General features: G+C 36.3%; 1 protein-coding gene across 8 annotated transcripts in view; it reads left to right on the forward strand.

Annotated features, from left to right (window-relative positions):
• The first annotated feature begins 742 nt into the window (after nt 1-742).
• LOC139740309 (uncharacterized) overlaps nt 743-27,464 on the forward strand; it is a 100,480-nt gene continuing 73,758 nt past the window's right edge. For all 8 annotated transcript variants that reach the window (XM_071650895.1, XM_071650896.1, XM_071650897.1 and 5 more), the window contains exons 1-2: nt 743-881; nt 26,371-26,741. In XM_071650895.1, the coding sequence (XP_071506996.1) occupies nt 26,387-26,741 (355 nt within the window). In that variant the 5' untranslated portion in view covers nt 743-881; nt 26,371-26,386. The remainder of the gene's footprint in view (nt 882-26,370; nt 26,742-27,464) is intronic.

Below are 27,464 nucleotides of genomic sequence, written 5' to 3' on the forward strand. Positions count from 1 at the left end.
CAGCTTCTACAAGAGAGTGAGCAAGAGGGGTGCTCCTTCCCATTCAAATGCACCGCTGCGTGACTTGTTCTCTTGCATCCACTGCAGGGCAGGGATCGTCCAATAATTGAATGTCGCTCGCTCGTTGCCCGTGCTGCTGCCCCATACATTATCTCATGCCCATATGTCTGACGTGTGCTTAGCCTGCCGCGCCTCTCTCCGGTGGCTCACTATAGGAGTGAGGGAGTGAAATTTCTCCCTGTGCATCACACACGCACACGCACACCCACATCCACACACCCACACACACACACACACACACACACACACACACACACACACACACACACAAATCCTCACACTGCGTAAGTAATAGCCGGTGAGCGCTCGTGCTGCAAATTACGCATTCAAATGAGATTGTTGCGATTGGAAGGTTTGTGCGTTGGCACGTATGTCTGTCTGCCACCAGTTGGTCTTCATATTGTGACTAGAGAATAGACAGGAGGCAACTCTCACACAATAGCCCCATCCCTCTGAATGCGGCGGTTGACAATAGGCGTGTCATCCTTCAGAAGCCAAATCCTATTTGAGTTTTTATGCGGCAAGGTTACAGACAAGTCCCTCTTAAAACTCAGAAAAGAAAACTATCAGAGAAACCTTCATCCTGCCATTTTGGAGAAGGTCGGCTGGGGGCTAAGCCAGGAGGAGGCGTTGGAGTCGTCGGCTGGCTCCTTCTCTCACCCGCATCGCTGCATCTCTTGTCATCTCATCTCTCCAGTGTGGGTTTCCTTTCCCAGCATCACTTGGTAGGCATTTAGAATTCCATCTATCATCTGGACAGATTCCTGAGGAGCACATTAGCTGAGGAGAACCTGATCGAGGGAATTCCTTCAGTGTGTCAGGTGAGTCTCACTACAATATGGTAATCTTGTGATTGTATTCATTGTGATGCATTCTGTTTCAGTGCTATGTGTATACAATCATCATGTTTCATCGTTCACTGTTTGTTTGCTTATGGTGCTAGTTTCAAGCAGGGAGGTGGAAGAAGTCTTCCACCTCCCTGTTTCAAGGTTGTGTAGTCTGAATACAACGAGGATGTGCCATATTTATCCTGTTTTATGCGTATTAAATGTTATCTTCGCAATTACAATGACCTTAATGTGATGTACTACGCATTTGTGACGGTGATATCCCCTAGGGCCTGTTCTGATCAACATCAACTTATGACTTATACTGTACTTCCAGAAATAGGCAGGATATTAAATCAGTGCTTTGATGAGAACAAACAGTGAAGAGTTTAGTTTACTGTGTTTATATATAGGGATGCGATCCAGCAAGTGCTCACAGTTTCAGACAAGTTTGGGCAGATTTTTGGAGCACTGGAAAGTGCGTGTCTTTGTTACAATTTTGTTAAATTCTCCAGATGTATTCATGTATCAGCGTAAGGTAAGAGTTGCTAGTAATTGCCCTTTTATGAAGGCAGCTTCTAGTATGTTAATTCCCATTGCCTTTAGTAGCCTAGCTGTCACAGTACTATTGGCCAACCAGGGTACAAGCATTATTCATTAGTGGACCAACAGGAGGGGGCCACTACCATACTCTGGGGGCAGTAATTAAGAAGTTCAGCATTTGCATAAACTCTCATTGATTTTTCCTGCACCAAAGGCTTGTTGTCGTTGCCTGGCCACTTTTGAGCCCGGATAAATTGATTGTCATTCTTTGCTCCTTATATGCATTTAGAGTATCTCCCCTCCCCCTCTCCCTCCCCCCCCCCCCCCACTCAGTCTGTCCCAGAATATATGTCAATATTTCCCCCATCACTGATGCCATTTGTCTTTCCATCATCCTGTTCTCATTTGTCTATGAAGATGCTAAGTTTGTATGCACTGGAATATATAATACTTCAGCACAGCTGTATGTGTATATACTGAGACTGCTATTATCTGTTCCTCTCTCCCTCTCTCACTCCCCCCCCCCCTCCATCCCTTGGACCTATATCAGAATAGCTTTGCTATGGATATGTCATGGATATATTGATTTATGACATTAATTTGCCCCCTGCCTTGTCACCCACCAAAATGTTGGTAGTATACCGGTATAGGGTGGTATACTTTTCATCTCCATCTCCCATGTCTGTTCTCCTCCTCCCATTCTCCTGTCTTGGGATGTCTCCTATCCCCCCCCCCTCCCCCCCCCCCCCCACCACCCCCATCTCTCTGTCTGTTTCTAAATGTCTAATGTCAATATCTTATGCCCTGTCACTGTGTTTGATCTATACCTCACTGCCTGCCTGGATGTCTTCCTTTCTCCAACATCTCCCTCTCTTCTCCCTCACTCACTCAATCATCTCCCTCCATCTCTCCTTCCAACTTCTCCCTTCTGTCCCCCCTTTTTTTTCTCTCATACATTTTTGTTTCATGGGAAAGTATCCTCTAAGAGGTCTACTCTGAATTAAAGCATATCACAATGTGACAAATGAATGCAAATCTGAAGGTGAAGGATACCATCTGTATGTTTATGGTAGAAAATTACGACTACTTAGATTCAATGTTCCAGTCTGATCATATGACCATGTCTTCACATGTATGGCACTGCTCACCTTGTTAGTATGAATATGATATGATTGTTGCTAATTTCCATTTGCTTTCAAATGGTTTTTATGACTCTGATATGAGGTGTGACATAGAGAGTCAGTATCTTTTTAAAATCTATACAAAAATGAAAACAAACAATTCTGTTATTGTTTCCATGAAAATGGATAAATGTTTTGTACTTATAAGACATCACATAATGATGGGTACTTTCAGGTATCTGTATGATGGGATGATTATGGCCATAAATGTTTTCTTATCTGCCCAAATTTCTTGCATGTTTCTACCAATTGATGTTTTCCTCATCTCTTAAAAGTTTGTTTTTGCCTCTATCTAGGGCACTTATATGCCTTTTAAAATGACAATTGCAATTTGCACCATATCAAATTGAATTACATTTTCTGGGCATTATGGCTCTCCCTGCAGCAGACATTGTCAAGTTGTTTTCATCCAAACAGACCCAAAGTAATTCAACACCCTCGCAGACGACCTGCGCCATAAATCGCCATGACAACCATGAGGCCCAATATGCTAGCTTTACTGCCTCGGGTAACTGCTAGAAATACTCAATTTAATGCACTGACACAGGTATAGAGCATACTGCTTGAAATAATTGTTGCCACTGGCCAATTCACATTCAAAGTAGGATGTGTTTATCTGTACTGCAAGGGTAAATGCAGCCAGTGTGTTGAGCGAGAAACATGACATAGAAAGTTTTACAAAGCTTAATGCTTCCCAATTGAAAGCACTAGTTTGACTTCTTGCACTTCACATTGCCAGGCCATATTTCGTATATCTTCTTTAGTGATTGATTTTCATGATGATTAAAGGTTTTGAAGATCAATGAGGAACATCCTAACCCATTGAAGACAATTCCCGGGTATACTCAGGCAGGTGTCTATGGGAAACATGTGTTATAGCAAAATGAGCTCATCCTAGAGGGATGACTGGCTGAGATCAGTGTTTCATGACACAAGATAACTCGTACTTAAATGGATGCAGGACAAGGAATTATCCATGTTTTAGGCACTGATTATAAAAATATTCCCTACAGAAATCTTCTTAAAGGACAAGTTCACCTTCATAAACATAAGGATTGAGAGAATGTAGCAATATTAGTAAAACACATCATTGAAAGTTTGAGGAAAATCAGACAATCCGTTCAAAAGTAATGAATTTTTGAAGTTTTTGTGCAGTACCCGCTGGATGAGAAGACTACTGCAGTGTATGAATAACTTAGATGTCACATGCGTACAACGATATAAGGAAAATATAAAGAGAATTTCACAAAATTCCATCTTTTGAAAAAAGTACACATTCCCCTGACTCGTTACCGATAAATGTTATGGGTAATATTATTCCCCCCTGCCTTTAGAAAGAGGCAAGTCAATTGCCCTTTTATTATGCGAAAAAAGTGAAAATATGTTGAATTTTCTTTTATATTTTCTTTATACTGTTGTACGCATATGACTCACAAGCTGTAGTAGTCTCCTCATCCAGCGGTTCCAACACAAAAATTTAAAAAATTCATAACTTTTGCATCGATTGTCCAATTTTCCTCAAACTTTCACTGATGTGTTCTACTAATATTGTTGCATTTTCTCAATCCTTATGTTTATGAAGGTGAACTTGTCCTTTAATGAAAAATCCTGTTTCAAAGCAAACTTTATTATTCATTTTGTAGTAAAATATTTCTTTTGTGCACTGCAGGTATCATTTGTCAACATGAATTGAATGAACAGTGCCCCATTATTAGAATCCATGGAAATCCCACCCAGCTTCTATTAAAAGCACACCCTTTATTCATATTGCACCCCAAAGAAATATTGTTGGGTGATTGATGAAGAACTGGGTCATCTTTTGGCATTCCATTCAGGCATGGCTGTAACTGAAATACCCTGTGCACACCATAAAATTCAGTGCTCTACTCACATTCCTCAAGTGACATTAAATAACAAAAGACATGTATTCCATGGTCATGTTGTCTTTAAGTTTCTTAACCCACTGAGGCTGAGCTGATTTTGCTATAACACACATTTCCCATAGACACCTGCCTGAGCATACTTGGGGACAAGCCTTCAACAGGTTAAATGAAGGTTTGCATGAGGAAGAGAAAAAAAAAAACACGCACACCAGGATACCATGATATCTTAGACATCATTTATATCACTGCTCTCTTTTATATCTATTGCATAAAAGAAATGTAAAATAATATGTTTTAATTCAAAAACATATCTCACGCAACAGAGTGTAACTGTGAGATCTATATATTATAGGAGGGATGCTGGAATATATGACAAGTTCATTTATTTTTATTTCTTTTCAATTGAAAAGATAATTAGATAAATCCTGACAAGAAAAACGGTCTACGAATACACTGTTATTACCTTGTCCCTCGTAATCAGGATTAATTGGGTACACATTGCCTTCAATTAACTCGTATTGCTCTCATAACTACTGCAGTGATATGCTGCCACTTTTAATTGATGCAGGGTATATGAGCCTATGTCCTTGCTCTAGCTTTAGGCCATGATGTAAAGAAAGAAAAGAACACAGAGTGCCAGAGGAGACAGACAAGCAATACAGAACACAGCTACTGTGGGGGCCAGGCAGGAACTCTGAGAAAGGCTGAGGGGAATTTTTGACTTGCAAAACATTCCCCGCCGGTTTCGCAATGTTGGCATCGTTTCAAGATTTGTACCCACAATTCAGTGATGTCAGTACAATGTTTCCTCCAACTAATTCATACAGATATTCACTTTTCAGATAAATGATAAACCTCACCATTCAGAGATACTAGTGTAATACTGCCACAATGACCATTTTAACCCTATTAAGCCCAAGCTATTTTGACTCCTCGCAGGCCCAAGGGGGGGCACATTGTGCCCCCCCTATAGAACTTTTTTATTATTTGATGTATCATCGTCATATTTGGCACGTGGGTAGAGTAACTCATACTCTACATGACCGTACATTTGAGTTTTCACAAGGTAACCCATGGAGGGCGCTATTTATAAAAATATAAAGAAATACATAGGAAATATGCTAAAAACATGATTTTTCGGTATAATTTCTTTATCCCCATTATATATGTCTTATTATAGACCAATCATTTTCATATTTGCCACAAATGATAAGCAAGTGGAATTTTATTAGTTGTTATGTTTGAAATTTCTCAAGGTCACCACATGGGGGCGCTATTCATATCAACATAGTGATACATTATGAGACCTGAGATGAAATGTTTGGGATTGGAACATGTATAGTTATAACATTTCATATTTGCATAATAGTGGAATTTTGAGATTGCAAATTAATAATATGATAAACTAATTATATTAGAGGCATAACTTGGGTGAAGGAATCAAAATAACTCAAAATATAAGGGCAATCTGTAGAAAATATTATTGTTTTCAATTATCTGTATTATATCTATTGTTTTATGCCTTTGTCACATAAAAACAAAGGAAATAATAAGAAAAACTTTCCAGGACCATAATTACTTCAAATTTTGCTTCTTCAACAAATTTCAGCCAAGAAACATCCATTTCATACACTGTAATGCTATTAAATGAAATGGGAACAGAAAAAAGATGCAAAATCTGACTGACATGGTTGTCAGTTTATGGTTGCCATGGCAACCAGCAACATCAAATATAGCTAAATTATATATCAAAATGTTCGCAATAAGATTTTAGGAAAAGTCACCAAATTTGGTTGAAATCGGATTAAGGACGAAGGAGTGGCAAACGAAAATCTGGTAGGGGGGGGGGGCACAATGTGCCCCCCCTTGGGCTTTACAGGGTTAATGGAAATGTAGTTTCTGAAGACATCAATGCGAACAATAAGATATTGTGTATCCTGCAAGTATGTATAACAAACTGATGCTGCATACGTTAGCTTGTTTTGTTTTTCCTCTACATTTGTTCTCCTTGCCAAGCTTATCACAATTTCTAAGCAGAATGGATTTGTCAGATGCTAAGGCCAATGTTGCACATACTCTTGCTATTTACCACATCTCTAAGCCATACCCCCACCCCTCTTCTCCCCTCCCCTCCCCCCTCCCCCACAAAGGTGGACCTGCCACATAGTTTTCCATTTCGTTAACATAGCTTTTCCATTTTAAAGAGAAGTATGATCACTACTACTTATCTAAAGGAGAATGAAACCCAAAATTATTATACACAGTTTGTAGATTGAGTGATGCAGCAATATTAGTTGGACCCTCTTGTTTTTCTTCGCTATAATGTTATTTGTTATCGGTTGCCAAACAGTCAAGCGTTGTGCTTATTATTGGCAATCGTTCTGTATGCAAATTATTAACATGTTACTCATGTAATTATACTACAGATGTATTGCATAATTGATGAAAATGATGAAAATTGTATAAAGTATACTACCGATATTTTGTACTTTGTTAATGAAATTGCAGAAAGTTGATGTATCTGAAAAAAAAAATGGCATACAGAGAATAAATAAATCAAATCAAATCAAATCAAATCAAATTAGTAGAAACATTAGTGAAGTTTGAGGAAAATTTGACAATCCTTTCAAAAGCAATGCTTTTATAAAGTTTTGGTGCCACCCTCACTGGATGAAAAGACTGGATACAACACTTTGTGGCATCATGTATGGACAATGATAAAGAAAATATTTAAAGAGAATTTGACAGAACTTCATTTGTGTGAAAGTTTACATTACCTCAACTTATTACTGACATGTGTTCAGGGTACTATTATTCTCTCTGTTTTCTGACAGAGGTAAGTCAAGTTCTTTTTCATCGTGCTAGGAAACAGAAATATGTTGAATTCTCTGTATATTTTCTTTATATGATTGTCCACCAGTGATATCATGAACATACTTATTTTCTTTTTTTCTAGCACCAAAACTTTAAAAAGTCATAACTTTTGAATGGATTGTGTGATTTCCCTAAAACTGATGTGTTCTACTAATATTGCTCAATTCACTAAATCCACATACAGTATGATATTTCCAAGGTTTTGCTCCCTTTTAAGACTTGTACATTTCTCTAATGGGCTTTAGTGTAAATTATGCTACAAGGCATATCCATGTTATAAGTTTAGAGACCTTAACAAAGAAAGTCTGAAAAATAGACTATCAAGTTTTGTTTTCATCCAGAGTTCGTGGCAAGAAAAACACAGGAAGTGTCACAGGAGGTAACTCCTTGCTCAGCAGTACATTGCAGCGATGTTGCAAAGTTAATGACCTCAGTAACATAATATTGCCAATCCCACTTTAACATTTAATATAGGCAGTAGGATATTCAAACTTCATATTTTACAAGGATTATGTGCATTCAGTGAAATTAGCCTTTCTTGAGATAAATTTAGTAAAATCAGAGGAACAGGTTTGTGGAAATGAAAATGTAATTTATTAATTTATAAACTTTCAAGATAGCAAGCACAGGTAGATGCTAGAAAAGACACGTGATTAAGGATCTAATGGATCTCTTGGCTCAATGAGTACTATGCTGTTTGCATGTGACATAAGATGGCATGTGATAAGAATGAATAATCATTGGTATCCATAAGCTCAGTGTTCTGAATCTAATGCTTTGATTTCTCCCTCGTTTGAATGAACACTAAGAACTTTAGCCTTCACTGTCTCACATGTCTACACGCACACACACACACACACACATACTCACACACACACACACACACACACACACACACACACACACACACACACAAACAGACAGAAACACACCTAAAGGAAAACCATTGTTTGGTATTGGAAGGACCTTTTGCCATAGATATGTTTTTCTACCGCTGAAGTCATATTGTGCCTGCACAAACACTGCCCAGCCTCCGGTGGTTCATTATGTCATTCAGATTTCAGATTCATAGAGCTCCTTGTCATTTTGCTTTACTGATTGACAGCTAAAAGCTTTGCCTGTTTATAGACCCATTCCTTTGAATGAGAGCCCCTCCCCCCCCCCCCCCCCCACTCTCACTATGTCCACTTTCCCCTTGGTAGCCAGGTTTACTTGACATTTTATTTCAAGCCCCAAATCCATGTTTCCCTTCCTAATTGCAAAGAGTAAAAGTCTGGAGGTCTGGAAGGATTTTTGAATCTTGTTCTTGTTTACAATGATGTCATGTGGTAGGATTTAGGAGACAACTGTGCCTGGCACCCTTTCACAATCGTAAACTAATCTCTACATGCGGAGTTAGTATACTCCAACAAAAGAAAAATGTTTATTTCACTTCCTTAAGAAGATGATTGACACATCCTTCCATTGAAATTATGTAACTGCACCTTTGTCAGAAACAAATACAGAATTTTGATATCTTCTGTCTCTATGGAAAGGCATGAAAAGTTGCTGCACAAATTCAATGTCCAAAATATCTTAATAAGCCGTATTTCACTAGTGATAGACTGCAGTTACAAATTCATTTGATTATAAGTTCATATAGATATGCATACCAATGCCAAAACAAAAACAAAAAAGCATAACACGCCTGCACATCAGACTAAGTTGGTCATGTGAAATGGGGGTAATAAGCCTGCTATAAATATTACCATCCACTCTCTTGGAAATAATTCCCTTCCTTGGTCAAGGTTAAGATGTTATTTTATGATATGGGGGAGCACTAAAAGCAATTAAAGGCATGCACTTACAAGGGAAGAACACAGGCTGCAATCAAAACAATAAGAATAAATTTATTTTGATATGAAATGACAGTGTGGCTGTCAAAATCAAGTTAATTTAAAACCCATGTAGTGTGAAAAAATATTTGATAGTTTCTAATTACGAGTACTCACATGATATGCAGGAAAACTAAGATATTTTTACTATATTAATCATTCTCTCTCAGGACATGGATTCTTGATGTGATATCAAAGTTATGTGCTTTCAATTTTGTATTATTGTGAAAATTTTGACAGAGGTTAATTTCTTCATGTATAATGATGTCTTCCCGATGATGATGTAAATTGTGCTTTTCCAACATTCTCTAGTGATTAACTCACCTAGGTTTGATTCTTTAAGAATTGAAAAATAAAACAACAGTATGATACATTGTTAGAAAATTTGTCAAGATGTTTGCATTAAGATTTATATGTACTTTTTAGTAGCTGGCTTGGATGAGGGATAAGCAAGAGTAAATTTGCTCAAGGTTTAATTGCTTCCTCGGCATTTATTTGAATATATTAAAAAGTCAAACATTACAGTGGCATACTTCCTGATGACTTGGCTCTTAATCATTGTTTTCCTGAATCTGTCTGCTCAAATTAGGGTTCAAATATCCTAATTAGTATCTTAGTCGATATGATATTATTAAGCATGAATAGTTATTTTTGGAATAGTGGAAATTTTGTATGCTATAAAAAAAAAAGGTTTTTGCCATTAACTCTTTGTTTGCCCTGGCTACTGATTGGTACAGAAACCCTGTAGCATTATACACATTGTCCAAAGTCCCTGGCTCCGAAAAGGTTAAAGTGGAACAAAACCAAAATAAATGTGTGGATTGAATGAATGCAACAATATCAGTAGAAGACATCAGCAGAGTTTAAGGAAAATTGGGCTATCCTTTGAAAAGTTATTAAAATTTCAATACAACCATTGCTGAGTGAGGAGGCAACTACAGTATGTGATTTCATGTATGCAAAACAATATAAGGAAAATATATGGAGAAATCCACAAAATGTCATATTTTATTAAAAGTACATGTTCCTTTGACTTAGTCAATGGGTGCATAATTGTTTATATTGTTCACATGACAGAATATTTTTAAAGAATACCAGTGTTGAAATGCATTTGAACATCTAAAATCAACAACCATTTATCTCCCATAATTCATTCCATTTACACTTGCATTTTCTATGTTTTTTTTTTCTTTAAATGGGCACACATCTTCCAGCACAAAAGCAACGGACCTTTACTATATAGGCCCTACAAGTATTTCCTGAAATCTCTACACAAGCGTGATATCACAGCTTGTGACTTACATTGACATGATCCTAACCACGGACAAAAACAAATGCAAAACCAAAGCCAGAGACCAAAATAGCTCTCTCAGATGAGGACATGAGATGGGGAATATCCAAGCTGTCTGCTGCTATTGCATAAGCCTCTCATATGAGCTGCCAACACCAATGAAACCACAATGCAGTCAGACCATTCAACTGATCAATACAAGGTCTAAAGATAGTACCACAGGGATCACTCGTGAAGGCTTCTCATTACCATGGTGATTTATCCAGAAATAACCGTGTGGAAGTCGCTCCAAAATATGCTGTGCAATTTTATCATGAAGGGAAAAAAATGGTTTGATGTTTACAGATTCACATGAATTTTAAAAAGTAAAGAGGCTATACTCAAGAGCAAAAAAGTCCACAGAATTCTGCATTGTAATAACATTACATTTTGTAATGCATAAAGTAGAGACACAGCATGAATGGTGTGTAGAAAGGGTGTATAGAGATTTGATTTCTTTCATTCACAGAATTTTCAGAATTGCACAAGTACAGATTCAATTTAATTCAATTAATTTTCATATTTCTCATAAAATGTTACATTGTAAAATAATATTTAAAGCCCAAATTATTGCACTATGACCATACAGCAATAGCAAAAGTATGTAGATTATATATACATTAAAGTTGTAGTGGTAACTTGGCAATATGAAACGTACATGTTTGTTTGGTTTGGTTTGGTTTTATTTCCCGTCATAAAAAGCATACAATGAAATAACTTTACAAATATACAGAGTTTACAGAAATGCAATGTTATACAAACAAAAGAAAATTAACATCATTAAACAGTATGAGTGTGAGTTTACAAACAGAGAACCTAAACAATAATAACAAAGACAAAGTGATAGATGAGATAGTGGAAAACGGCTTGAAGACCCATATTCAGCGACACTGTTGTAGAGTCACTGGTCTTCCATGGGGACCAGAAGAAGAAGAAGAAGAAGAAGAAGAAGAAGAAGAAGAAGAAGAAGAAGAAAAAGAAGAAGAAGAAAAAAAAAAGATGTTGCATAATACACCGAGGACATTCCCAGCCAATAGACTGATGAGATATATCATTGTACAAATTTATTGGTACATTACTACAAGAAATATGAACCCATTGATCACATGATGTGCATAGAAGACCTTTTTGATTTGCTTTTACAGCAAGATTACATAAGACACAAGGATATTGTGTAACCATATTTGCCAGTTCAAATTCAAGACGAATGTGGATAAAAAAGGCCAAAAAAAAAAAAAAAATAGGAAAAAGAGAAAGAAAAGAAATATCAAAGAAACTACTTAATTGACATAAAAATTGCACAAATGTTTTAAATAATGGTTACAGTTGTACATATACTAGAAAAATATAATGGGACCTACAGATAATCAAGCTTATTGAACTGTTGGCACCACCAAAAAAAATGGTATGCGTGAAAGAACAAGAGTTGATAACAATGATTAGACCAATTATAATGATAGTATAAAAGAGATGAAAAGAAAAAATATATAGCAAAATAAAGGAGAACCACATCTCTGACCCATTCCATTTGTTTCTTCTTCAGAATAGGACATAATTTGTGTATTTTTTAATGCTGTAACATTAAAACTATATTCCTTTTTGACCAAAAAAAAAAGAGAAAAAGTTGATTCTCCAATAAGCAAGTGATTGGGGCCTGCAAAGATGCTCTTGGTAGAGAAAAAAAAAATAGCTGTAGATTTGATGATGATGAATTCTGAGAGCATGATGGCCAAGCTTGGACTATGCTCACCAGCATGTTGACAAGTCTAGAGGAGTGGGACAAAGATATACCAGCAATATGTTACCTAAGACATTGTAGACCTATTCAGTGTCCACAATATATCCATTGAGTAAAAGGTCTTTTAAATTTGATTTAAAGTAATATAAAGATTAGCAACTTGTTATTTGTGTGTGTGTGTGGGGGGGGGGGAACTTTCCTGTCCCTTGACCCTGTATGTTACCATGTTTTGTTTCGTTTTGGTTTTGTTTTTGTTTTGTTTTTTTAGTATGGAAGCTGAAATTCATTAATCTGTCATAATGCTGTGAATAAAAGTATTCTGAACATGTGAGCGTAAAAGCATCCAGCAGCCCTTTAGTGGAAAAATGAGACATAAATGATTATGCCAACATTGCAAGTAAGCAAATCTGTTGTTTTCATTATTTTTTTGTGAAGAATAGGTTTTTGATATCAAATAAGTATTCAGCATGGTTCATATTTCTTACAGTGCATATTTGGATACACCAAAGAACATCAATTAGATTTTTATTGAGTGTTTTCCCTACAAGAATTCCACAATTGAAAACAGAATTATCAATGTTAAATAAACATTCAGCATAATTTGGCTAGGAAAAACATGTTTAAGTTTATTAAGAGTACTGATGTTCCTAGAAAGGATTATGACGTAGATATAGTTAACATGAGATTTCCAGGATAAGCTGTTATTAGTCAGAAGCCTCAGAAATTTTGCACAGTCAGCTTGGTTTGATCCCATGCCATTGATCTTAATGTGATAAGAAAGTATTTTTAAACTTTAAGAACATACAATGAGTGTTTTTTTAATATGTTACATGATGATTTATTGGCATGTATCCAAGACTGCACAAACAGATGTGTGTGTCTCTAAAAATGTACTGTAGGTTTAAGGCATACACTGTCTGATACATTAGAATTTGCCTAGGATGTGAGTGAAATGTAAATTTCTGGGAGATAATCAAGCCACATGGTGACTATTGTATTGTCTAAATGGTTATGTCTTTATATGGACCTTTAAGACATTTATGATGTGCTGCTTTCCACTATTAATCAGGACATATAATGTTAGAAAGTGGATGTGAGCCAAAGCTGGCACAAATGATTTAATCTAAAGTTTGGAAAATGTCCATTATTGAGACTGATACATGATGGTGGTAGAGAACAAAAACTGTGGGTGAATTATTTCTTGTACTTCTAAAGACATTTTTATGTGAGGAAAGATCCCTACATTACATATTGACAAAGGATAGGGTCAATGAAACAAGAAATTCACAATTTACAAATTGAAAGGAAATAAGGAAACTTTAAGAAATAGAGAAAACTCAAGCCTACCCGAGGCACGGAGGATAAGCAGTGCTGAAATTTTGACACAAATTCCTGGGTAGTAATGGGTGTCTATACAGCATTTGACCAACAGATCCCACAGAGAACCATCAATTGGTTTCTTTCCCTAGGTGATGAGACAGGGTGTTGGTCAATTTTCTAAAGTGCTGCCAAATTACTTTTGTCAGACCGAAGTGACCAACGAGTAATGACAGGGCAGACCAGATGGGAGGCATTTTATAAACTCATGGGAACTTTGAAACTGTCTCTTGGAAGTCTGTTGTATTTTTGTGCACTTATGCCATCTTTCAGAGATATTTCATTTGTTGTTGTTGTTTTTTTTATCCATACAGTCTTCAGCAAATCATTTTTTTTTTTCGGTGTCATGTATGTCATATGTCACTTCATGATGAGTGTATAAAGATTTTGAATGCAAAAACAGATATTCACCATTTTCATTTTTTTTTTTGGGGGGGGGGGGTGGTTATAAAGTAAGGACATCATCAAAATGTTGGGAAATTAAACTGCACTTGTTACATAACAAGAAATATTTTTGGAAGATATCAAACAAAAATTATTACATACATTTTGATTATTTTTATGCCTCCGCCACGAAGGCATAAAAAGGCATTATGTTTTGGGGTTGTCTGTCCGTCCGTCCGTCCGTAATGAATTTTGTGGACAGGGTAACTACCAAAACCTTTTGAGGTATCCAAATGGAACTTGGCATGTATGTGTATTAGGGGGTGAAGTTGTGCCTATCAACTTTTGGGTGCACATGCTCAAGGTCAAAGGTCAAAAGATCAAGGTCATATACTTAAAATTTTACTATTTCCCCCATATCTATGCAATGCCTGAAGATATTTTCTTGAAACTTAGTGTATACATGTACTACCCAATTAAGATTCTCTGGTGAAAGTTTGGGGTCATGAGGTCAAAAGGTCAAAGGTCAAAAGGTCAAGTAAAATGTTAAAATTTAACTTTTTTCTCTGTATCTTGGAAATTGTTCAAGGTATCTTCATAGAATATAGTATATATGCATAGATCTACTGACTGGCAGTGGTTATCTGAGAGGGAATTTAGGGTTTATGGGGTCAAAGGTCAGGGGTCAAAGGTCAAGGGCAATACTTCAAAATTTTACTATTTTCCTTATATTTATGCAATGCCAGCAGGATTATTTTTTTTTTTAACTTGATGTATGCATGTATAACCCAATAGAGATTCTCTGGGATTTTTTTTTTTTTGCCAAGAAGGTCAAAGGTCAAAAGGTCAAAGATCAAGTGAAAGTGCTGAACTTACTTCTTTTTCCATATCTCGGAAGTGGCTCAAGTTATCTTGAAACTTAGTACATGCTGAATTTGTGTATGTTCTGCCTGACAGTGATTCTCTTATAAATCAAAGGCCAGATGAAAATGATAACAATTTACTGTTCAATACAGAAATTGCGCTTTTTCTCCATACCTTGAAAAGTACTCAGTGCATAAACTTATGAAATGGTCAAAGTCAAGTTAAAGTTCTTAAATCCCCAAATACATGCTCTCCTATTCATCCAATTAAACATAGGTCAAGGAAGGTAAACATTCAATACATTTGTGACAAACATGTCATTTTAATATTTTGTCAATTTTGTGAAAATGTAATCACACATTGTCCACATACATGTACTATAGACCTATTAGGAGAATCATGCATTATGGCGGAGGCATACCAGTCGCCATAGCGACATTTCTAGTCTTTGTTTTCAAATGATGTAGTCTCAAATATATCAGATTGCTAGAAATACCTGATTACATTGCATTTCAACTCTTCATACGTATGCATGTCAAGCTAAAACCAAGTGCATTTTTTATAGAGTTTCAAATGTTATATATCAAAATAATATTTTATGTTACTGATATTGACTTTGTAAGATTGATAATGTTTGTGGTACTTTTATACTCTTTTGAAGACATGCGAGCAGTAAAATGCTGCCTATGAAAGTAAAATAATGTCTTTCCCGTCCTTGCACTTGTTTTAAGTTACAAGTGACATTATGCGTTGACCTGAACAACACAGTCATTAGATCTCATGACTTTCCTTCTGAATAATGTAAATACCAGCATTTTTTTCTTTCATATATAACTTATCCACTTATGACGACCATGCTTTGATTAATGGTAACAGCCTAACTCAAGTTTAGTACAGTCTCGAAGCACAACCAAATACTCTCACAAAATATGTTTTGACATTTTTTTTTCTAGATGTTTCCATGAGTCAGTCTTTGCCTCAAAGCTTTTACCTCAATCAAGCCTTATTCTTCTTCCTCTGCATAAAGCTGGCCCCTTGATGGGCTCTTAAATTGTTTATTGTCAGCCAGCTTCAGATCAAGGTCTTCCTCCATCTAGAAAATTATATTCTCTGACTTTGATCATGTGATTGCAAACGCCATAGCAACCATGCCTCGTCTGGAAGAACCCTTGCCGTCAGAGTTGGCATTCAATGCATAATGATGCCACAGCAGGTATCATGCATGATGCTGCATGAAGAGAAAGAGAGAGAGAGAAAAAAAAAACGTGTATGGTCCCTTTGTAGACTATGCTCTCTGTACTCTTATATGTTTGCAAATATTGTCACCAAAGTTTTGAATCATTTCTCATTGATATTGTACCATACAATGTACGTATGATGTGTCTCAATTGTGTGTTGGATAACAAATGAAAAAAAAAAATGACTAATGCTCATCTTGGTATAGAATGCATGAAAGTGTCCGTAAAATGTGATCTTTTCTAAGAACTTGGATTAGTACAGGTTGTCTCCATTACTCTTGTTAATTGAGCTGATAGAGGTAAATGCACTTTTGCCTTTCCCAGTTATGATGACATATTCCCTTTCAATGTAAATGTGCCTTATAGATGTAAGCATTAAACTTCAATCTTTAAACAGTCCATTTACACAAACTAATCTACTTTAGCTGATGTGCATAAGAGCACTGATTTATGTTCAGAATAGTTCTGATGAATATTGATACATATATTGGTACTGTTACTTGATACATAATGGTACTGTTTATACAATCATTTCTATGCATGAAATGTATTATACACTCCCTTTTTCAACAAGATAGTGTACCATGCTCTCTATGAAAATTAGTTCTTACAAAGACACTGTTGTCGATGATGAAATAAATTTTTCAAAAAATTATATGAAATGAAATTCTTGAAAGGTTGGATAATAATAAGTTGACATATTAACCCATACACATAACATGACGTAATTTTGAACAGAGAGGTGTAGTAATATTGGTAAAGCTATGTGTTGGTGAAACACACCGAGTTTACACAATGTAGGTAGATGCAATGCACATGAAATGCCCAGATGTACTGAATATGTGCATGTTGTTTGCGAGAGTGGAGAATGACGTAGATGTCTGTCAGATGCAAATGTCATCCAGGAAAGAATGTTCGGAAGATGATGGAAGTCTAGAACATAGAAAATTGGCTATTCCATCTCAACCTGCCTTCTCATATGTTTTCTATTTCTCATCTCTGTATGTTTGCTATTTCTCATCTCCCATATTGGAGTATACTATATTCCTGTATGTCTCCCCTACAATATCATCCTGTACTCATCTTGTTTCATTCTATTTCCTTTTCTCCTCTCGTTTTAACTTCCATTCTCATTAGTTGCTTGCAGTTTTGTGTTTTGATTAGAGAACACAATGGCTCATAAGTCTTTCTAAGTGGTGAAATTATAATTTCTCTCTTGAGATGGCTCAGTATTTCTACATTCTATTCTACTACTTTCTGTTCTTTTGCTCTACCCCCTCTGTCTCCCACTCCTTGTCTATATTTCTCCCTATCTTTAAAGCTTTCTTCCACTGTCATTTGGTAGGAGCGGGTCTAAATTTGTTTGTTTGCATAATGTTACCACCTGCCTCTTCACCTGCCATCTGTCTATTTGTTGACCTGTCAGTTTCTCTCAAAAAAACTTTACCCCTCATTTGCCATTTTCTTGCATCTCCGACTCTCTTAATATACCACCATACCATCTGTCTGTCTCTGTCATGTTCTTGTCTCATTCAGTTAACATCACTCATTAGTTTCAATTCATCTGTGCATCTCTTTTGTGTTTCCTCCTTGTTTCCATTTTGTCTGCCTCTTTGTTAGCCCCTTTTATCTCATCAGACTAAGATCCCTCATCATCTTTCTTTTGACACTTGATGATCCCTCGTCTCATCATCCCCTCATGTGCTCCTCTCTGGCACATTCCTTCTCTCTCCCATCCCTTTCACCCCCGTCTCCACATTTCCGTGGCAACGGCACCTCTCTCTCTCTCCAGGGGGGAGGCTGTATTTGTGCATTAACAAGTGTTACATTAGCAGTTTCTGTGAGAGCCGCCTGCTGAGTACCTGCAACAAGCATACATAATATTCCACCCACGTCTTGTTGGTGGTGGCCAGTGTGCTTGTGTCGTACTTGCTGTGTGTCTCGGTGTGAGCCGATATAGTCTTACTCTCTGTATATGATTTGTTGATGGTGATATGTGTGATAATCTCTTCACATCTCTTGTCTGGCATAGGCATTCATTTTTAAATAGATGACATACAGACAGTACTGTACTGCATGCAGTCTGAAGTGTGCAGTGCATTCAGACAGAGATTGTGACCACCGCCCTGACAGGTGGCTTAGTTTTCTCTTCCCGTGACATTTTCAGACTTGTATTATTATTTCCATGTCTGTCTTGCTATCACTTCTAAGTTTGTGTTCCCATCTTTCGCTATTCTTTAGCATGACAAAACCGTGTCCATCTTTTTTTTTTTAAATGTTATCATCTCCATGTCAAATCAACAAGAATGGTTTCATATCCTATTTGCATGTCCACCTCCGGAGCTCTAAAGTGGATCAATTTCAGGTTGCCAGCAGAATGGATTTATTCAGCATGAGCAAGGTTTTTATCAACAAAATACTTCATTCTCTGCACATACACCATCCATACAGCATTAATCCAAATGGTTTGGGACTAGGGTCACTAATCCAAATGATTGCCGTGTCTCCAATAATGTATTCACCATGATACTTTACTCAGTTTGAATTCTCATATAAAATATGCAAGTGTTTAGCTCAGGAGATAAAGAGCTTAGATCCACAAGGCCACTAATAACACCTTCAGTCAGGGGTATTGAATTACTGTCATCAGCTTACATAGCATACTCATGTCTTTATCAGGGTTCTAATCCTCATTTTATCTCACCACATTGCTAAAGAAGGAAAAAAAGCAATTGAGAAAAAGTATTGATATATAAAAACCTAAATGTTCAGGCAACTTGTGGTTTTAAATTAGTGGGATATTCACTCATGCACTGGTTTTGAACCAAGAGTGGTACTAATGTGCATCATAATGCATGCTGTATCAGATTGCATTAGCTTCACATATATACATACATATTGCATTTATGTACTAACATTTCTATTTTTAAAGGGAGAAACTGTACTCAAAAGTACTTTTGGTGTGTATGTGTGTGTGTGGGGGGGGGGGGGGGGGGAGGAGAGAAAACACACAACAGAGGAAAAGAGATGTTCCTTTTTGTGTATTTAGGAAAACCAGGGCCCTGCCTCATTAAGTGTTTTCAAGTATTGATTGCATCTTGCAATATTTACAGTTACCATGACAGCAGCTCTACAGCTAGGAATCATCTGTCAGCTGTTGTTGCCATGGTGACTACAATCAATGTGACTGCAATAATTGTCAATGACTTCATGAAACAGGATGCTGTCAATTTTATGCTTACATCATCATTAAAATCAAAGGATGGAAAAGGGAAATCAATATTGATATTATACACAGGCATTGAGCCATCTCAATGTCACCTATAAGATTATATTCAGTAGGGCCTATATTTTTTTTTTCTTTTATTTTTTTGCTGGGTAATCTGTGCAGTTCAGTAAATCTGATGGGTTTTGGATTTGGCCAGCATTCAGGCATATTGCATAGTGACAGATGGCAGATGAGGGGTTAGCAGGAACACAGAGTAGCAGGTGGCAGAAACTGGTAAACTGTGATGCTGAAATTGTGAGGTGTCAATGTGAACAAGATTTAATGAGATGACGATTTTAAAGAGATGAGTTTTTCCCTTCCTAACACAGGGCAAGCATCTCATCAATATTCTACCACATCTTTTACATTCACAAGAGATAAGAACAAGCTTTGTTTGGGGTACTATATTGTGTGTATGCATTTTGTTTGGTTACAACTCAAAATATTAAACCCGAAGAGATCATGATAAAAAAAGATGAAATCTTCCCAGTTTACATTTATCTCATTAATTGGAATGAACAAAAATGAAGACCCTCACAACTTCTCCTGGTAAATATTTCCAGTCCAAATTAACATTTAACTGATTGATGCTTTTCTATTTACAAGACCGCCTCCTGATTAAAATTGTTATTAGTGACTATTTTAAATTCTATTTTCAAAGAATAATTGCTAATCTGTAGTTTGCTCTTTTCATCTACATAGGCCTGACTGAATGTGTGCTTTTGTATTTCTTGTATGTCCTCTTTCTTTGTTCATGTTATTCAGATTATCTTCATACTAGTGTATTCATGAATTCATTGGCATGGTTATGGTATGCAGTATACGGTAATACTTGTCTTTAGGGTGGGATCTAGTCTTGTGGGTGTACATTTTCATGTATCTTGATATATTTTGGGTCGCACTAAACGCTGGCATAATTCAATGACCGGGTTATATTCCTGTGGGTGAGATGTTCATAGAGCTAACACAGTTCAATGATAAACATAGAACTTTTGTCAAAGGGCCTGCACTGTAGCACCCAGTCAAATGCATTTGTCACAAACATACTTGGGTATTCATGGTCTTTTTGATATCTTAGATTTTATATCAGAGTGCAGCTCAGATATTTACAGTAAACTTTTTATAACTCAACAATAACAATTCAACTTTAGTTTTAAACCATCAACCCAGGCTTGAGTGGTAAAGTAATTAGACATAAAATAGTTACTATGGTAAATGGAATTGTGTCATAATCTGCAATTTATTGAATTCTCAGTAGAGAGTTTATCATCATTATCCTCCTCATCATCAATAACATACTAGTATTCATTGGCGCTCAAAGTATTACTTTAAGTCATTAAAGCCATTATTGTCATTTACAGCTTAATCCTCAGTTACCTTATTACTAAATGCCATATATGTGTGTGTGTGTTGTGTGTGTTCTTTGTCTTACACCTGAAATCTAACCTACATTAAAGCACTAATAATTATGAAAAAGCTTCATATTCTGCCATTATGGGAGTTTCATGTTACATTATTGTCCATTAGACCCATGTCTTCATTTAACAGTGACAATAATCTGAAGTAAAATAATGAAATCATATAATAAAGGGAATTGATGAAATGACATTTTCTTTCCATTCATATACTATGAAACTAGAAACATTCACGGCATGAAACTTTCAAGAATTGGAGCTGACGGCCTTTTTCATGGCAAGAAGCTTTTAAGAAACACAGCTGTCATTCAATGGATTGTGTAGACAAACACTTTTGCCAATCCTGGCTCTTCACAAAATTTGCAAAAATTTACAAAATGTGTGGTTTAACAGTACAGTATAATCTGTCATGTCTTGGAAACTTCCTGGATTTGTTACTCTCAAAACATATACCACAACTAAAAATTGTTTTTTTTCCAAAGATCTTTGTTTCAAAGGTCTTTGTATCATAAAACTTTTGAATGACCTCATCATTCATTGTGCAACTATTATGAATTATCATGTATACCTTATTTCATTCCTTGAACTTCCATTAATAAAAACTTGGAAGCTATAAAATTCTATGCATATACTATCATGTGATGTAGCTATTGCTCAGATAGCACATAAGAAAAAAAACACACACAGTATGTTGGTGTATTATGCTGTGCGTTACAAAACATTGACTGAAAGATGAATTCTAACTGCTCTCAGATTGATTGAATAGCTTCATTGATATTCTGTTCAGAAAATTGGAAATATTTTAGTCTTCCTTGCATTCACAAAAAAAAAAAGAAATGAATTAAAATACTGTTTGCATTTTGAATCTACTTGGTCACTCACAATGCATGTTTCCATCTCTACGCTCCTGTGGGTTTAGAGTGATTTCTAGAAGTGATTTATTGCATCGTTATCAATCATGATTCAGCTACCTGGCTATACAGGATGTTCCCTTTCGTTCAAGATTAAGAGGAGTGCCTATATAGAATTCTGAGGGATTATAATTCAGACACAACCGTGCTAACTACTTTTCTTGAGGAGACAAATTTAGGAAGCAATGTGATAGGCAGCAGCAAGTTTGACACAGTTCAACTTGGAATTAGAAGTGGATATCCCGAACTCCATTCCATGAATATGACTCACTCTTTAAAGACATAGGAAGGAAAATGATACCAAAGAGGGTATAAAGGTATCATTGGGCTTGCTCGTCAACCTCTCTTGGGGTTTTTTTTGTCAGTGGAGTAGAGGTACATGAGATGGGAGTTTATGTGACAGAAGAGTAGCTATTAAGTTTACCCAAGAGACCTTCTTTTTACAGCAGAAAAGCTCAAGAAGGGAATTAATATTTTTCCTCAAAAATTCCAGAGAGAGCCAGAAGCTCTGAGTTTCCAGAGCATTATTGAGATGACACTAAGATTGTTAGGAAGTCATTCGTTATTAGAGTTTGATAGAGAACAAAATATTGTTTACCTTTCTTTTGGGAAGAGGAACAATCTTGATAAAGATATATAGAAAAACATTGATATCAGTTTGCTGTCAAAATAGATTTCTGTGAGTATGAATGACAATACGGGGAAGTCAAGTTTGTGAACTTGGACATAATTTAAAAGGACTGCGCAAAACTTTCCATAGCTTATCTAAGGTAGGCATGAATTACATATTCATGGTGTTCTTTGTTTCATCAAATTACCATTAATACCTCCATGTACAAAACCTAATTTATTCTGTTCACAGAAAAAAAAAACCAGCTGTTGTTTGGCATCCTGATGTATTGCTTTATCATGCAACAAATATATATATATATATATATATATATATATATATATATATATATATATATATATATACATATATATATATATTACATTTTTAGTGGAATAATTATCATCCTGTTGACCTGTAACCATAAGCTGATTCTATTCCCCAAAAATAAACATACAGTTGAACCTCTATTATCCGGCCTCCCTTTATCCGGATCTCTCTATTATACGGACGCAATCTCACCGTGATTTTTTTTTAATATTATAATTACGGGAGGAAAGGGGGATTCCCAACTCCATGAGAACTCCTACACAAACACATGAATTACATATACTTGATACATTTCTTAATGATCATTTAGGTAAATCATCCCAAGAATTTATAAAAGAAAATGATTTCATTCTTGCAAACACAAACCTCTATTTTGGGGTCTGTTACTGAGTGTAACAATGAAAAGGTTGCAGTATACACATTACTACATGTGGTACTACAATGGGCTACATCAGTACATGTGTATGTATATGTACATGTATAAAGCATTGAGTCTCCCATATCCGGCCAAATCCCTTATCCGGATGAGCCCCGGTCCCGACTTGTCCGGATACGAGAGGTTCAACTGTAGTTTCTTTTATCCTTTGAGATACTCCTTCTGAAATTTATAAACTTTCAGTTATTTCATACATTTCAAATTTAATGATTACTGTACTTGTCCTTTAAACAAAACTTTGCAGTAGTGCATTTGAGGTGTCAGCAAACTTTATGTGACCTATGTAGGATTAGTAAATATGATTGATAACAGGGGAACATTATGAGAGGAAGGCACATGCATGGAGAGGTAATTAGTGATGGTGTATGAGATGAAAGCATCATGAAAGCTAATAATGATCATGAGAATGACATGAAACATGGAGCATGTCAAGAGTATCAAGCACAGATGAGACGTTTGTGGAAATTGATGAAATGAACATCACCCCATCATCCTATATCATCATGTAAACATCATCAATAAAGTCACATGATCGGTCACATGGTACTTTGCATCAAATATCACTGTCTGCTAACAAAAATCACATTATCTCAATATCATTAGCAGAAATTAAAAACAAAAAAAATGTACTTAGAGTGTGTCAATGAAAGCAGTAGAAGAGGAGGAAAAATGATGTCAGGGATGAAGAAGATGAAATGTATTTCAGCACGGATGGGAAAGCATCGAAGACTATGATGTATATGTATGCTGATTACTTAGTTAAGGATAAAGAAAGTGAAATCAGTTTCAGCACAAATGGGGAAGTATCCACGACTTCAACTAAAGTATTTGCTGATACTGTAGAACCAGGATCATTTGCAACATGAAATTTTTGCGCATTGGAGTCGACAGCCTTTTTTGCAGCATGAAAATTTATGAATCACCACTGCCATTCAATGCATTGTGCAGACAACCACTTTCATGTGCATTTTATTTCCATGAATCTTTGCTCCTCGTGAAATTTGAGAAAGTTTCATGCGCTCAAAATTCATGATTTTACATTAAGTTACCCAGCTGATTAAGCCTTGAACATAGAACTCATGCAAATTTTCATTTTACTTTTATTTTATGTTCCATTTTCTCAACACAGCATCAGTAAGGCATTCTAGGCATTTGTTGACATGAAGGAAAAAAAATCAAGGAGCAGTACAGGATATTGGTATCCAGTAGTTTCTTTGAGCAGGCACATCAATCATGCAGTTCTGATGCCAGACACAATCCTTTGATTGAAATTGTAAAAGTGTTTTATGCTGGAAGCACTGGAACAATGTATCTAGCATTACATTGTCTAGGAAAATGCTTAAACTGAGTGTAGGCGAATAGAGCTATGTTTCTTTCTTTCTTTATTTATCTTTTTGTCAAACAGAAATGTGTGTGAGTTTCTGTTAGAGAGATTATTTCCAAAGACACATTATATGTTTAGCTACTTCATATTGAATGTGTATATGTGTTCCTGCATGTGTGTGTGTGCATATATGAGTATGGATGGATTATGGGGGATTGTGTGTGTGTGTGTGTGTGTGTGTGTGTGTGTGTGTGTGTGTGTGTGTGTACTTGCATCAGGGTGTTGTGATTGTTGTTGACGAGTCAATATATTGTAATATCATGACTCTTTAATTATCTCTCTCTAATGTTATCCTCTTCAAGGTAATATATATTTTGGGTCAGACATTTAATATATTTTGAATTCAAGGTATGCTTACACACGCATACATTATCAGTAGAGAAATGCACTGGGGTGTTTTGTGCTCTGCATTACTAAAGTAAACCAAAAGTTCTTGAACAATATATGGTCTGTGCTTGTCAGGAAATTTATATATATATATATATATATATATATATATATATATATATATATATATATATATATATATATATCACTGGACAAAAGCCATTAGAGTTCACTAGATCTAGATCACACACATGAATCATAATCATGCTTTTTTTTCTGTCATTTAGTGCTATGAAATGGTAGGGTACAGCTAGGAATTCCTTGAGTACCTCCCTGTTGTTAATGATATTGAATACATGTATCTTGATATCATACTATCTATGCAGTTAGGACTTTGCTGAAAAAACATTCAGTGAAGCAATTAACTCTTTATTTATTGGTGTGAATTCATGAAGTAATCCAGAGTCTAGGTATATATTATATGACAAATATATTATATGACAAATTGTTTAATCCTTTGAACCAGCATTCATTATATATTTACCTCCATGAACTCACATTTCGAATGTTAACAGCCAACTTCACCTATATCAACTTGGCTTCTGCATTTGATTAACTCCGAGTAGAGTGTACTTTTGCCTTTCACATTAACTTATAACAGTCTGGAAGCAATATTAGCTTAAAGCCACAATAGTGCTTATGTTGACCGTAATTCCCTCTCGGTTTTCCATTTGTATTATCTTTCATTGCTTGTGAGTGTGGACTTATTACCTTTATGCAGACATTACTGAATGGAGCTGAGTCTGCTGCCATTATTTCCCCTGACTATATTTAATGAAGCAACATCCACTTTGCCTGCATATGATCAATAGCTCCATGGCTAAAGTAGCTGTACAAGGCCACTCCTACAATCAAATTTGGCTGGAGATCCTTTTAACACCAGCATTTCCTAATGCACTGGTGGATGCATCTCTGCAACTCGACTAATTTTGTACTTTTTCCAGCATACTATAGTTTATCAGCACAGCTGTTTGTTCCTATGATAAATTGTGCATCAAACTTTCCAATTCTGCATTCTTAAATTGATGTTGATTACTGTGCAAGCTACATCATTTTGTTAGATTAATACAAGACTAATTGGTGTAAAGAACACCAGTGAAGCATTATTTTATGCCACATCACATGCAGATGTGAATGCCTAGGTGGAGATGTGAGATACAGTGGATAGTTCAATAAGCATGATTACTAACCATAATACATTAAATTGCCATAAAATGAGCAAACATTATAATTAAAGTAAATGTAGGGCAGTGACTCTAGTTTACAAAAAAGCAGCATAGTTATTCTAGCTGAGACTGAACATGACAGTTATATTCCTGTGCCTCTTTTAGGCTCATATTGAACGTCACACTCCGGTAGGCTGATGGCTTTAGCAGGTTCACTTCTTCCTTAGATTGGCAAGCTCCTGCCAGACATCCCAACCATGTGTCACATCCATCACGTTTGATTCCAACAGGCACGCGGAGGAGACGATGGACAATCCAGCGGAGACTGGTGTGCTGCAGAACGATCCTTTCTCGGCACAGTACGAGGTGAACAGGAACGAGAAAGACTACACAGAGGGGACTGGAGGCAAGATGGAGACCGGTAAGGAAGAGAAGCAGTTGGAGCAGCTGCAGGTGGATGGTGTTGCCGGGAAAGGGGATGGTAACGATGCCATGGGCGTCGCCGCCAACGGACACATCGACAACGACGTTGAGATGGCTGAGACGGAAACTGACGATGTCGCTGGAGAACAGGCAGATGATGGCTACATCGGTCACGGGAGCATGGATCAGACTTCGCCAGCTGTGATGGAGAACGGAAAACAGGACGGTGGACAATACGGTAAGTAATCACTTCATGAATTATCACCCTTCCTCATCTTTGCTTTCGTTCCTTTTTCAAAATATCCCCTTGAGGAGTAGATTCAGCATCTCCCTAAACTGAAAATCATTTAAAGGATAAGTTCACCGTCATAGACATGTGGGTTGAGTGAATGCAGCAATATTAGTAGAACACATCAGTGAGAGTTTGAGCAAAATCGGGCAATCCGTTAAAAAGTTATGAATTTTTGAAGTTTCTGCTCTGTCATGGCTGGATGAAAAGACTACTATAGCTTGTGATGTCACATGAGTACAACGATATAAAGAAAGAATAAAGAAAATTCAACATATTTCCATTTTTCTCACATAACAAAAGAACACTCGACTTCTCTCTTTCAGAAGGCAGGGGGAATAATATCACCCTTAACATACGTCAGTAGCAAGTCGAAGAACTGTGCACTTTCTTAAAAAAGTAAAGTTTTGTGAAATTCTCTTTTTATTTTCCTTATATAGTTGTACGCATGTGACATCATACACTGTAGTAGTCTTCTCTTCCAGCAGTGACTGCACAGATACTTAAAATATTCGTAACTTTTGAACTGATTGTCCGATTTTCCTCAAACTTTCATTGATGTGTTCTACTAATATTAGGCCTACTGCATTCTCTCAATTCTTATGCATATGAAGGTGGACTTGTCCTTTAAGTGGATTTTCAGTGGAGAGAACTTCACATAGCAAGTCTTTG

This window comes from Diadema antillarum, unplaced genomic scaffold, assembly GCF_040938485.1.
Source record: "Diadema antillarum isolate AM-2024a unplaced genomic scaffold, OU_Dant_1.0 seq00000847_RagTag, whole genome shotgun sequence".
Classification (NCBI taxonomy): domain Eukaryota; kingdom Metazoa; phylum Echinodermata; class Echinoidea; order Diadematoida; family Diadematidae; genus Diadema; species Diadema antillarum.